Here is a 14,269-nt window from a genome sequence, read left to right as displayed (position 1 = left end):
TGTGAAGCTAAATTAATATGCGTGTATTATTAATATTTTAAACTAAATAAATTGTCTGAAGTGTCTGTCGTCTCATTTCCTTCCACAACTAAAGACAGATATATAGGTAGTTACTTTACAGCAGCATTTATACATATCGGTTAACCCACAGACGTTGGGCCCGTGAAGGCAGCATCCCAACGGCCTCCGGCTGCCACTTGCTGGTCAGCACGAGCGCATCCGCTGCCGCCCCCCACGCCCCTCCCCGTTTCACAGAGAGCGCGCGAACGTCTCTCACACGAGCGGCTGCTCCGTTAGCCGTTAGCCGTTAGCTCAGCGTCGTTCACTGCGCGGCGCGCGCCTTTAAACAGCACCGGGGCTCTGCTGGTGCACAAGAGAGAGAAAGGAGGAGGATCTGAGATCAGGGTTTGCGTCTCAAAATCATCCTCGATTCTCCCCGGACTATCGGCGACTAATGTCTGCAATGGCGGACAAGGAAGGTAAGACGACTTTTTATTTTTATTATTGTAACCAACGGTTATCTGACATATATTGTGCTAGCGTTAGCTACCTGGCTAGTTTGGGGGTTAGCAACTAGCGTTAGCTTCCGTCACAACAAAAGCCGGTGCAGTTTTTTTCACCGTGTGACAAATCGCGGTTTCAACTCGTTTTTGCAGCCGTTGGTGTTGTCTCTTCCAGAACGTCAGTTGGATACCTCCCCGCCCCCCGAGGCTGCGGCGCGAGACGGTTAACCGTTATAATGTGTAACGTGCGCGAGCGAGAGCGTCATCAGAGTTAGCTCGCTGAGCTAGCAGTGGTGTGTTTTCTGGTAAAAAAACAAACAACGTACACAGTGAACAATAGTTAGGCTTTGTGTCTTGTTAGGCGACCTGAAACGGCTGTTAATGAACGTTAAATACATATGCTAAACAAACAAGTGGAAAACTACGTTTAAACACGTATATATTGTAAAATAATATTGGTACGTGTTGGAATGAAATTGTCTTGGGGATGTCAGTCGGAATATCAATCTGCCCCCCCCCCCCAATTAAAGCTTTAACCTACAGTTTCATTAACCATTTATAGCACCCGATGTCCTCTCTTCAGCAGGAGCGTTTGACGATGCGGTGGAGGAGAGGGTGATAAACGAAGAGTACAAGATCTGGAAGAAAAACACTCCCTTCCTGTACGACTTGGTCATGACCCACGCCTTGGAGTGGCCCAGCCTCACGGCCCAGTGGCTGCCCGACGTCTTCAGGTACACACGTGTTGTAGTTTTTTCACATACCAACGAGCATTCAAGTGCGATTGAGAGTAATGATGAAGTGTTGCGTGTTCATCTTCTCCTTCCCAGGCCAGAGGGGAAGGATTACAGTGTGCACCGACTGGTGTTGGGCACTCACACCTCCGATGAGCAGAATCACCTGGTCATCGCCAGCGTTCAGTTGCCCAACGATGACGCCCAGTTCGAAGCCTCGCACTATGACAGCGAAAAAGGAGGTGGGATACCTGTGCTGTATATATATATATATTTACAGTATATTTGCAAACAGATTGATTTTGTACGATAATACTGAAATCAATTATGAAACCTTTTAGTGGAAAAAAAGGTGATATTCTGAGACGCATCACAGCCACATGTCAGCAAGCATACAATGTGATTGTAGGACTGTATTGCCTTCTGATACATGGGTGAATTGCACCTCTTTAGACGTACTGTTCCAAAATCAATTACCCGTAGCCACAACAGTATGTTTTTGGCTCCTCGGTTTCTCCCACACGGCAAACGGTGAACATATCTCTTTGTATTTCCCTGTAGAGTTCGGAGGCTTCGGCTCAGTGAGTGGCAAGATCGAGATAGAAATCAAGATCAACCACGAAGGAGAGGTGAACCGTGCTCGCTACATGCCCCAGAACCCCTGCATCATCGCCACCAAGACCCCCACCTCAGAAGTGCTGGTGTTTGACTACACCAAGCACCCCTCCAAGCCAGGTACACCGACCAAGCGCCCCACACCAGACGCTTCTTGATGCATGTTCTGTGGAAAGTCAAGGAAGCAAGTTGTTACTTTTGTCTTTCGGCCGGCTAAGAATTATTTTGTTTAACGTCATCACTGCGTAACATCTTTTTTGCAATGTTCTCGTCTGCAGTCGACGCGTCTGGAGAGTGTCACCCTGACCTGCGTCTCAGAGGCCATCAGAAAGAAGGCTACGGTCTCTCCTGGAATCCAAATCTGTCCGGCTCTCTCCTCAGTGCGTCAGATGACCATGTAAGCGGAAAGTCTGATTTCATTGCTGTATTTAAAACTAATAATAATATTATGCTGCATCTCAAGAAATTGTGTGCTCAAATATGATTTCTAAAATATTATTATTATAATTTATTTTTTAAAATCTCTCGCCTTGTCGCCTAGACAATCTGTCTGTGGGACATAAGTGCCGTGCCGAAGGAGGGGAAGATCGTAGAGGCGAAGACGATCTTCACCGGTCACACCGCCGTGGTGGAAGACGTCTCCTGGCACCTGCTGCACGAGTCCCTCTTTGGGTCCGTCGCCGACGACCAGAAGCTCATGATGTAAGTAGCTCGATGGCGAGTCAACACAGATGAACGGTGTTGTGATCTGGCTCAGTCCATGAACATTTTGTGTAACCCCCCCCCCCCCCCCCCCGCCTCTCTAGTTGGGACACTCGTTCGAACAACACCTCCAAACCCAGCCACGCGGTCGACGCCCACACGGCGGAGGTCAACTGTTTGTCCTTCAACCCGTACAGCGAGTTCATCCTGGCATCCGGCTCCGCGGACAAGGTAATGGAATATTCCGCCGCACCGTGAATCTTTGATGTTTTACTTTGACTAAATGAACACTGTTTATAATGTTGCGGTTTTGACTGAAAATCTGGCAGCTTTGTGTAATCTCTCTCTCTCTCTCTCTCTCTCTCTCGCTCACAGACTGTGGCTCTCTGGGATTTAAGAAACTTGAAACTGAAGCTGCATTCCTTCGAGTCGCACAAGGATGAGATCTTCCAGGTATAATAATCATCACTCGTGCATTTTATTTGACATAAAGACAGCAGGATGTCATATATGTGTAAATCTGCTCCGTCCCTTTAAAGGCAGTTGGTGAGGCAATTTTAAGTTGAGTTCTCAGGGGGAAACAATGGTTTCCTGGTGCTTGGAAGAAAGGCAAAAAGTTATGATACATCTGATTAATCAACACTCGCTGAGCAAACACGACACTGAGCTGTGTTTTTCTGTTCGCGGTGACCTCATCGTGCTTCTCTGTCTGCTCCAGGTTCAGTGGTCGCCTCATAATGAGACCATACTGGCATCCAGTGGAACAGACCGCCGCCTCAACGTCTGGGACCTCAGGTAAACGACTCCCCTCGTCCTCCGAAGCAATCTGTCACGTTCAGGCTGCATCGTGGCGACTCGTAACGCAACGTCAGCCCCTAGTTTGAACTCTCCTGTGTGTTTTCTTTCTTAATTATAGTAAAATCGGAGAGGAGCAGTCACCAGAAGATGCGGAGGACGGCCCCCCTGAGCTTCTGGTGGGCCTCATTGAGGATATTCTCTATTATTGGTGACATCCGCTTTCATCGTGGGAATGAAAATGATGTCGTCTTCTTCTGTCAACTGCAGTTCATCCACGGAGGCCACACCTCGAAGATCTCTGACTTCTCCTGGAACCCCAACGAGCCCTGGGTCATCTGCTCGGTGTCTGAAGACAACATCATGCAAGTCTGGCAAATGGTAAGACGCCTTTTGATTCGGGCATGAGAAGTGTTTACCCTCGACGTGTCGGAGACGGTAACGAGCCACAGACGGCAGGCGACTCTACTCAACACTAAACGTGGATCAGAGCACCCGTGAATTTGCTGTTGGAAGAAATGCATGATCGGAAGTTCAAGACATTTTGCAGCTAACGACTGCAAAAAAAAAGAAGGAAATCTCAGTCAAGATCGATTTTACAAAATATATATATATATTATTTGGAGCAAGTCAGTCAGGGCAAAGTGAGGAAGACAGAAAAGGAGAATGGTGAGTACTAATAACTTAATTGTGTGCTTTCACCACTTTGTAACGCCTGCTACGAAAACATCTGTAACACTCTTACCGCTTAGATGTCAGACATCCTCGCCGATAAACACGGAGTAACGTTCGGCTTTTTGTAATCTCTTTTTTTGTTGTCCTGGAATAATAAAAACACCTGAGACTGACTCATAATTACATTTAAACCTGACACCCTGTCCTCTCTTTGTTATTTTTCAGGCTGAGAACATCTACAACGATGAGGACCCCGAGGGCTCGACGGACCCCGAGGCTACGGCGTAACTCTTTCCCCCGCTCATCACAATCGTCTCTACTTCCACGCAGCTACTTCTTCTCCTTCCTGCCTTTCTCCACGTCGCCGTGGTAACCCGTACGCTGTAAATCACTGTAAATACAAGACGGAGAACAATCACGCGAGCCGTGTTTTTGAATGCTCCCAGTGAAGAGCTCTCCTTCTCCTGTGGACTGAGTAACTTATTGCCCTGAAGAATCTCACTCGTGGGTTTTTCCCGCACTGCGTGTAAAATATATATATTTTTGTAATTGAATTGGCTCTCCCTCGTCCCCGGACATGTTTCAGCGAATGCCTTTTTTAAATAATAACTTAAACGCTTTTTTAAATGTAATTTTTTAAACCTAAGATGGCGATCGTGAATCCACAACAAGCGGTAGATCACAATGTTGTGCTTGTTGAAGAACGAAGAAAACAAAAATCATGCTTTTAAAGTAAGAAGCGGGGCCTCTTTCTGCCGAGGTGTGTGTGTGTGTGTGTGTGTGACTGAAAAGACGATAAATAAATGAAGGAAATAAAAGTTTTTAAATGTCTATTTGTGGCCGTCCTCGTGCTACATTCATCGTTCGTCGTGAGCTGTAGATTAGCGGTTGGACGTTTTCCATGTTCAACATTTTGTAATTGTACAGTGAGTTCTTAATAAAAAATGTGTTTCATCGGCCGCCGGTTGAACGTTACTTAATAATCCTCAGTGAGAGTCGTCTGACGCTGAGCTCGGATCTTTTTTTTATGCATCTGTGTGTGTGTGTGTGGTGACTCGTGGCCCCGCACACGGGCCCCTCTTCGTGCGGGGACATTAACTCGTCAGTCGTACTTTTGGGACACAAAGCCTTTTTATTCATAACAAAAACCTTTCCGCCGGCTGCAGCGATCGCTCTGAAAGACACAAGCATGTGTGTAAAATGCAGATATAAATATATTGCAGATGAAAATTATGGTTACAGAGTTTTAAAAATCAAAAATATATATTTGTTTCAATCAAGAGCATTCAATCGTGTCCTCCTCTTCCTCCTCGTCGTCGTCAGACTTGTTGTGCTCCTCGATGGCTGCCCTGTTAAAGAAAAGAACGAGTTTAAATTTGAGTTTTTCCGTGTGATTTCAGAACCGACGAACCCATCTGTACCGGTAGAGGAGCAGCTGTTTGTTCAGGCCGTCTCGCAGCTCCTCCATCTCTCTGGTGTTCCTCTTCTGGATCCGCAGCTCCGTCTGCAGCACTCTGCCGCTGTCCTCCAGGAAGGACACGGTCTCCTGCGAGGACGGAGCAGCGTGAGCCCGGCGCTCCGCCACCGGACCCGACCGCCGTCGCTCGGCCGCCTTCTCTTTCCACGTCTCGCTCACCTTGCACTGCCCCACATCCTCTCTCCATTGGAAGGCGATGAGTTTGAGTCTGTCGTCCAGACACGCCCTCTGGAGGGTCAGCTGCTGGATCTCCTCCTTCAGGGGCCTCAGCTGGGCCCTCAGATCCCGGGCGTGCTCCCTGGCCTTCAGCAGCGCTGCGGCCGTCGCCTCCCTCCTCTTGATCAACGTGAGCAAGATGGGTTCATACCTGGCCAAGGCAACCGGCAGATTTAGTGTGTGTGTGTGTGTGTGAGGCAAACTGCTATTTTGCTCCATATCGCTTTAAACTCTGAGCCCACCCACTTTTTAGCGGTCCAATCAAATTAGCAGGATTTGATTTAAATCCTTACCTGTAATACTGCGACTTTTTTCTACTATCTTTTAATTCGACAAACTGACAAATGTGTAAATCATGTCACAATTCCAGCGAGGTCATGAAGGGATCGGCTTCTCGTTGACTCATACTTTTTTTATTTTATTTCATTTTTCAAAATAAGGTCTCGTTCTGAAAAAAGGGGCGGGACTTAGACAATTCTAGACCCTATCACTGTGATTTCAAAGTGTAAGAAAACAAAACGACGGCGTGCGAGTAATTATTATTATTATTATTTTTTAAATGGTGCCACCTGTCCTCTAGCGCTTTGAGCCCCGCCTGCAGATACTGCTGGACGTCTCCGTACGAGTGCCTCCTGCACTCGCTCAGCTGGTCCTGGGCGTTGGAGGTCTGACCGCAGGTCTGGGCCTGAAGCGCCGCCTGGAGGTCCGAGAGCTGCCGCTGCCGAGCCGCCCGCAGCCGCGAGCCCTCCTCCGTCAGCTGCAGCACCAGCGCCTGCAGCTTCTCCTGGAAGGACGAGACGGCGTTTTAGGTTTTTTTTTCTCTGAAATGCGACGACTCGGAGGTCGTCCTCGAGGTCGTTTCCTACCTCCTCCCCCCGCAGCTGCTCCACCTCGCGGCGCTGCGTGTTCAGGGCGGCCTGGTTGTGAGCGCAGTCCCTCGCCGCGGCGAACAGCCTCCTCCTCAGGGTCCTCAGCTCCCCGTGAAGCTCCTGCCTCTCCAGGCTCACCTTCCACAGCGTCCTCTCCTCCTCCGCTCTCTCCTCCCTCAAGCTCTGGATCTCTCTCGTCCTCTCCGCTCTCCTCCCCTCTTCCTCCCTCTTGAATGCGTTCATCAGCTTGACCACTTTGCCGTCAATCGGCTCCTCCTCCTCCTCTTCCACGGCCTCCCCTCTGTCTTTAGCCCCTCTCAACTCCAGCACCTCCGTCAGCAGCTCCTTCCTCCTCCTCTCTAACCGCTGCACCTCCTCTATGCACGCCTCCATCTGACACCCCAGGGCGCCTAAATCGTTCGCGCCAGATTCCAAATCGGCGGTGTCCATCTTGAGCTCTTCGCCGCCGCCGTCGTCCACTTCGATCCCGGACGCGTCTCCTTCGCGAGCGGTCGCGCGCCCCGATCCCGCCTCTGTCGCCTCGCAGCACATCGGATCGTCTCCCGCGCAATCGAATGGCGTCGATGGCCCTGAGAACCCCGACCGAGGATCAAGAACCCCTGAGAATCCATCCACGTCGCCACCGAGAAGCCCGCGAGTCTGCCGGCCTCCATTCATCGGCAAATCCCCCGGTGTCGCCTCGCTTCCCGTCTCCCCGGAGGCTCCGCCTCCCCCCGCACCCGGACCGCCCCACGACCCCGGGTGCGTCGCCCGGGTCTCCGACGTCGTCGCGCTCCCTTGCGTGGTCCCCCTGCGAAGGCGAGGATTCTCACGGACGTGCGCGTACTCCCGGCCTTGGGGCTCAAAGTCCATCCCGGACTCCCCCCCCATGGAGCTCTCCAGCATGGCCAGCATGCCCAGGAGCTGACCCTCGTACTCCACCATGGTTTCACTCAGTCGGTTCCCCGCCGACGTGAGAGGCATCGCCGCCGAGGTCACGCCGCGCCCCGGCCCGTCCGCGTAGCTCGCGTAAAGACGCCCCCGAAGAGAAGCGCTCGTTTCTCCGCAGCCCTCCGACGCGTCCGCCCGAGTTTCGCCGCGACTCGCGGAGAAGCGCGAGCCGAACGGACGCCCGACGAGCTCCTCGCAGCCGTTCAGCAGCTCGTCCATCTCCTGCAAGTACGGCTCCATCGAAGCCAGCGGGTCGGGCGGCGGGCCCTCGAAGGCGAGTCCGGATCGGGCCGCGGCGCCGCGCTCTCTTTGTTCCGAGAGGATCCTCTCCGCCGCGGCGACGCCCTCTTCTTGGATGAAAGGAGGACCGAACCCAGGTGAAATGGTTCCGCCCTCCATCGGATTCGACGAACTCTCGTCGTAGGAGCCTCTCCTCTTCACCGCCGTCTCATCCACCCTGGACAAAAGCACACGGATATGATCAGACTTTTCATTTCTGCATTTCATATCATCACTTTTACCCAAAGCGACTTACAAGCTCCAGGAGTTCAGGGTTAAGCGTCTTGCTCCAGGACACATCCACTAGGGCGCGGATAAATGTCTAAATATAGTCACTTGCACCTTTTGGCCTTTGGGTTGCTGTTTGTTTGCTGTTGGCACATGTTTATATATAGTTGACTGCACTGCATTTTAGATTTTTGATTGATGGTATCCTGCTTCTTTGCACTCTGGTCAGATGTAAAACTCTGTTTCGTTGCCCCAGTGCCTTTACTCGATGAAGTTGGATCTGAATCTAAATCTAGGGCGAGGATTGAACCGCCAACCCCCTTTTTGAAAGAGTCGCCCAATCAACGCACGTTTTTGCAGCAATATTGCCCGTCCTTTTGACATCTCATCAACCTGGAGCTTACAAGCACGAAGGGACAGGAACCCTCAATCTTCCGATCCGAAGTCCGACGTCTGGACATTCAACATGACAGAAAATCCCCCCCGCCCCCTCGTCCGGGCACTTGATGACCCAACGACAGAGGAGCTGGGTTAATATTTCTGTCCAGACGCCTGCGCGAGGTATGCAGATGTCATCAGCACAAGCAGCTGTCCGGCGAAAGGCCGGATGCCACCGCGACCGAACCGATCGGGACCGCACCTCGTACGAGCCACAACACCAACTCTGATGAACACGGCCAACGAGCGGCATCGCGAGGATTACAGCGGCTCGCCCCCGACGTGTCATTGTGCGGACGGGCGGCCGTTCCCACTCTCCTCCCCCTGGGGAATAATGAAGCTGTAATTTCACCCGTTGGGGTGATTTGCCAGGAGCCGTCCGGGAGACTGAACCGATCAAATCGACGGGTCGTGTAGACGGGGCCACGGCAGGAGCGTGACATCCACGTCACAGCGGCCGTTTTCCTCGCCACGCTCGAGCTCCAGCTCGCCGTTTGTGCTCAAATAGGTCGGATCATGAATAAGTAATGCTGAGTGCTGGAGCCTTGGTGTTGTGCTCCGTGCACGGCTCACTCCACACCAGCTGTCTCGCTGCCGGCTCGTCACTTTGGACAAAGACGGCTCCGGACCATATTTTCTGAACATTCGGGAACGATTAACTTCTTGAAACAACTTTTTCCTTTTTTCTTCCAGCTTCCTAAGTTGCGAAATTAGTGAGCGAGTGAGTTCATCTGGAAGTTGACTCTTTGGCTTTTTGAATTATATTTTTGCGGTTTCGCCATCTAATTGAAATTCGACCATTTGTGAACACGAAATATTCGATTTGCACTTACTTGAGACCGGAACCAGCTCGTCTCCTCCGCCCTCGTGGCCGTTATCCTCGGGGTGAAACGACTCGAAGCTCCGGCAACAACGCAAAGAGTGAGCGGGAGAAGTGAGAGCAGATGATCTTAAGACTGTTGAGCCTCTCTCTCTCTCTCTCTCTCTCTCAACGTGCTGCTATGTGTGGCCATGGCTACCTTAATTCTGTTTCGGTTTATTAATAAACACTGGCTGGCAGAAAGAGGAGCCACGGCCGGCTGTTTCAACCCCAGAGATATAAAGGATTTTCCAGAACGGGCCTCTTAGAATTAAACCGAACGCCTGGTTTCTGGATGTCGTTTACGACCCGTTTGTCTAATTTTATATTTGTTGGCAGATACAACAACCTGAGAGATGCTTTTTTATTATCTGAGATAATGCATTTCCCTTCGTCCCCTTGATGCCAGATACAGCTGTATGTGTATTTATTGTGGCTGTTGACAGGTGTGTAAAGGAAATTATGGTGTGTGTGTGTGTGTGTGTGATGAAAGAGAACACGGCTCCAGAGTCCACCCGAGAGCCCCCTCATTATCGGAGGCCGTCTTTAAATAGCCCCCCCCCCCCCCCCACTTTTCTGGCCTCTTCCCACACGGGAGGATTGGCTTTCGCTTCAACTTGTGACCTGACAATAGAGCACAGGTGGGTCTCCTGTGGGGGGGTGAGAAAGACATCCAGGAAGATGTGGCAGATGTCGAGAAAGATTGAGCATGCGACCTGTCAAATACAGTATTTTGTGTATATTTTCTGTCCCAGAATAACCTCCCTTTATTTTATTTAGTCCATCATTCATTTGACATCCTTCGTTTTTTTAGTTTGTTTGGATTTTTTTTCTTTAGTTTCACTGAAAAACAACAAAAAACAAGATAAAACATTTTAAATGACAACAATTTTAATTAAAAATTGTAATAAAATTTAAAAGAGGTTGCGACATCCCTCGGTTTTCATATTTCCTACCTTTTCGTTCACACACTGTTTTTGAATATCTCTTAATTCATGCGTACACGCGATGCAGTCAGACGCCACCAGATGGCGCCACAGAGTCACTTTGACTCGTTTTAAATGAAAAGTTGAATTTGAACCAGCAGGAAAGTTAAGCACATTCTTTACGTCACAGACATTACAAATCGTCACTTTACGGGTATCTCTTGGTATTTTCTCTACTATGTTATAGAGGCTGATCCCTGCGTTCCAACCGGAGCATCGAACGCGAGAAAAGAACGTCTGTCCTGTAATGAACACAAAGGTCAAAGGTCAAATTATCTCAAATCCTTCACTTCAAAGCATTTCCAACACCAGGTTTGACTAAATAAACTTGTACTTGCACTCGACACCTTTTATATAATAACGAGGATGCCTTTGGGGTTCATGACGTCGCATCGCTCAGGAGGCGTCCCGTGGGTCCAAGTCGCCTCGCCGGCTGCCGTGACTCGTGTTTTTGGCTTCGGGACCGAGCCGGTGACTCGCGTCAAGGCCAAGGATTTAGAGTTTCAACTCACGAGACCGGACCACCGGGGACTTGGAGAGACTTTGAGCTTCTCAATTATCCTCTTTTCAGTCTCTTTTTCTCTCTCATACGCAAAGGATGGAGAGATCATCACACGTGGGTGGGTGGGAAACGAATATGTAAGGGGGCATTGTGGTTGAGAGAGTCCATATGGTGGAGCTTCATCTGGACTGCTCTGTTTCTGTCCAAAGCCACCACAACATCCTGCCAGTCATCCTCTTCCTCCTCTTCCTCGGTTCTTCTCCTCTTTCCATCCTTTAATCCGTCTCACGAAACAGCTGAAGGAAACCGTCGTGTTTTCTGTCACTCGTTTTTGTTGTTGTGGGTATATTGTAGATATTCTGGATGTGGAGAGCCCCCCCGTTGAGTTTGAGGCGCGCTTATGGGCGTCTCCGTTCGGGTTCTACCCTCGTGGTTTTACTCCGTTGGGTCGGTCTCAGAGATGTGAGATTATTTATTTGTGTGATTTTAAAAACGATTCAAGTTAATAGTTGCGGGCGGCATGTTTCTCACATTACATATAGTACATGGGGGGGGCTGAACACATTATTATGGTTCGTGTTACTTACTTTTAATAGTATTTAGCCTGTAACTTTGTGTGTATTGTGTCTTCTTCCTCCTACATTAATTGTTGTAGTGTGTCTTATCCTGTACTGTTTGTTATTGGTTTATGTTTGTTATTGTTTTATGTTTGTTATTGTTTTATTTTGTTTTGTTTCATGTTTGTTATTGTTTTATGTTTGTTATTTTGGTTGGTGTTTGTTTGTTGTTTTATGTTTGTTATGGTTTTATGTTTGTTTGTTATTTTTGTTTATTGTTTTGTGTTGTTCATGTTTGTTTTATATTGCTTTTGTTTATTGTTTCATGTTTGTTATTGTTTTATGTTTGTTGTTGGTTTGGTTGGTTTTTGTTTGTTGGTTTTTTTTGTTTATTTTGTTTGTTATGGTTTTATGTTTGTTATTGTTTGTTTATTCTTTATTGTTTCGTGTTTTTCATGTTTGTTATTGGTTTTGTTTGTTTTTGTTGTTTTATGTTTGTTATGGTTTTATTTGTGTTCATGTTTTTTGTTTATTGTTTGTTATGGTCTGTCAAGGGACTAGAAATGCAAATTAACTGTGTAGCTACAATCTGGCGGTGCATCAAATGGTGACATTTATGTTTTTTACTGTACATAGTCCCCTTTTAAATAAAGATTAAAACAAATGAAAATATGAAATGAAATGTTCAAAAGTGCCAAAAGAAAACGTTTCACGACTTAAACAATCCACAGAGGAATCTGTAGATTTATTGATCTGTGATCAGGAGTTTTAAGTTCCATCCGCATCTCTTCATGAGGGAAGTCGTGTATGTTTATTTTCTAGAGTTCATCACCCTGGAGTTGCTCTAACAACCCTTTCCTCCAGAGGAGAGTGGAGGCCATTTGCCGGCGTTAAGTCTCCCTCCCGTAATCTCCCTTTGCCCCCGCCGTCGTCTACTGCAGAGATAAGAGAGATACATGCCTTGCTCGAGGGCACCGTAACAATGATGCATCGCGGTAGGAGAGAACATTGCTTTACTTCCATCTCTCCGCGGGCACATTGCCTCGCTCCGTCCGGAGGGTTGGAGCCGACAACAGAGTCATAAACGTCCTTCTCTCCTCGCTTCATCCCCGGCTGAGTGTCTCTAATGGCAGCGACCTCACCGGGTGTTTATTTTAAAGAGAGTGCCTCCGCCGTCTTCTCACCGTCCTCCGCCACCCATTGTTTGTACCAGTTGTACCCTCTGGTCCTTCTTTTTTCCACTCTTCCTCTATTTAAAGACGCAGAGCAGCGTCAACGCTTCCAGTCCGTCGCCTTTCAACTGTTGCGCAACCGGCTGTGCAGACGATGAACAGCTGATGTGGAGAGAGATCACAGGCGGCGGCGCCGTGGTCACCGCGAGGGTTCGGACCTCGTGACACGCTTCACGTGCGGAATGAACAATTAGTGACATGAGTTAGAACAGGTTGTTTTTTTGTGCAGATGCAATTCCTCCTGGTTCAAGAAATTAAATTGATTTTGACATCAGCGGTGGTGGGAGGGTCGCAGCAGCAGCCTGATGTTTGAGGCGTTCAGAACCCGGGCTCCGGCTGCAGGATTTCATCTCCTCTGAAGTTGTGAAACTTTTAATTTGCGCGTGTGTAACTAAAGTATGATTTAAATCATGATATTATAATGACTGAATCATTAAAATATTTAAGTCTGGATATATTCGATATATAAAAGATATATTGAATTGATCCTCAGTCAAAAATAGTCCATTTAGTTTAAACCTGGTTATTGTGCTCAGTGTCGGATAAAGTATATATAAACATATATATTTTATATATTATATATATATATTTTATATATAAATTATATATTATACATATATTATATTTAAATTATATATTATATAAATAAATGATAATTTATATATATATATATACATTATATGATATATATAAATTAAATATATATATTATATATTTATATTATACATATATATTATATTATATATACTGTATATATATGATTGAATGCACCTTAACTGAAAAGACATATGTTTATTCTTTTAATCAAACTAGCTTTCCAGAGAGGGGGTGGAGCTTTCCAAAGAGGGGGCGGAGCTTTCCAGAGGTTACAGTGAACACTGTCATCAACATGGGGGCTTTACTCTTGCTCTAGTTGTAATAACTGACAATTCACTTGAACACATGTTTAACAGTTGTAATAACTCTGAGAGAGTCGATATATTTTGACGCTGACCTTTTAACCCTGGGGAAGTTACTGTGCATCATTCCTCTGGTCCCACTCATTACTCACATCCCGGAGACGCTCACCCAAACATGTCACACTGATGATGTCACCGCTGTGACTCATTGGCCGGCGTGTGTGTACATGAGTAGATGTGTATACGTTTGGGACGGTTAGCGGTGTGTGTACGTTAGCTTCAGGTCCTTCAGTAAATATTACCGTTGCTCCCTGTGATAGAATCCCTTTAACGACTCGGTTCCTCCCCCAAAGGGTTTCAAACCCCGTTGTTTTGAGCTCTTTAATGAGACGTAGTGCGAGGGCCAATCCTGTTATTTTAATAAAGATTAAACAGAGGTCGCCCCGGGGGTTCGCCGGCCGCGTGACGTCAGCGCCTCGTTTAAAACGACCCCCGACGGAGCGATGGAAAACAGGCTGGTGGCGTCGCGAGGGAGAGACAGAGAAAGACGAGAAGAACGAGGGACGGGTGGATGGAAACTTGTGGCCTGTTTTTTTGTCCAGTCCCAAACAAGCCAGCAGCAACCACACCCTCGCAGGAATTCCTGCTGCTGCAAAACACACACACACACAGATATTTCATGTCATGTTTTTAAAGGAGCGGTTCGCTCTTTACCCAAAATATGCTTCAGTATTTTCTAACTTAAAGCCTCC

The 14,269-nt window shown here is 47.9% G+C and overlaps 2 protein-coding genes across 6 annotated transcripts; one reads left to right on the top strand and one right to left on the bottom strand.

The window, feature by feature from the left end:
* The first annotated feature begins 269 nt into the window (after positions 1-269).
* Positions 270-5,314, top strand: rbbp4 (retinoblastoma binding protein 4). 3 transcript variants are annotated; one of them, XM_056412251.1, is made up of 12 exons: positions 270-479; positions 1,090-1,237; positions 1,334-1,479; positions 1,799-1,972; positions 2,131-2,249; positions 2,394-2,554; positions 2,659-2,785; positions 2,930-3,007; positions 3,273-3,349; positions 3,471-3,528; positions 3,620-3,730; positions 4,250-5,314. In XM_056412251.1, exons 1-12 carry the CDS (start codon positions 455-457, stop codon positions 4,310-4,312), a joined length of 1,287 nt encoding a protein of 428 aa, XP_056268226.1. In that variant the 5' UTR covers positions 270-454; the 3' UTR covers positions 4,313-5,314. The 3 variants fall into 3 exon arrangements, with proteins under 3 accessions (XP_056268226.1, XP_056268217.1, XP_056268208.1); XM_056412242.1 differs by having other exon boundaries at positions 1,087-1,237; XM_056412233.1 differs by having other exon boundaries at positions 1,066-1,237.
* Positions 5,134-13,131, bottom strand: sync (syncoilin, intermediate filament protein). 3 transcript variants are annotated; one of them, XM_056412211.1, is made up of 5 exons: positions 6,584-13,131; positions 6,287-6,501; positions 5,661-5,868; positions 5,446-5,570; positions 5,134-5,373 (listed from the first exon to the last, which is right to left on the bottom strand). In XM_056412211.1, the coding sequence occupies exons 1-5, from the start codon at positions 8,042-8,044 to the stop codon at positions 5,301-5,303; spliced, it is 2,082 nt and encodes a 693-aa protein (XP_056268186.1). In that variant the 5' UTR covers positions 8,045-13,131; the 3' UTR covers positions 5,134-5,300. The 3 variants fall into 3 exon arrangements, with proteins under 3 accessions (XP_056268186.1, XP_056268195.1, XP_056268175.1); XM_056412220.1 differs by having other exon boundaries at positions 5,446-5,868; positions 6,584-7,994; positions 9,316-13,131; XM_056412200.1 differs by having other exon boundaries at positions 5,446-5,868.
* Between the last annotated feature and the right edge of the window lie 1,138 nt (positions 13,132-14,269).

The sequence above is a fragment of the Pseudoliparis swirei genome, chromosome 1 (assembly GCF_029220125.1).
Source record: "Pseudoliparis swirei isolate HS2019 ecotype Mariana Trench chromosome 1, NWPU_hadal_v1, whole genome shotgun sequence".
NCBI lineage: Eukaryota > Metazoa > Chordata > Actinopteri > Perciformes > Liparidae > Pseudoliparis > Pseudoliparis swirei.
Note: the sequence above shows the minus strand (reverse complement) of the source record. Positions and strands in the feature narration are given on the sequence as shown.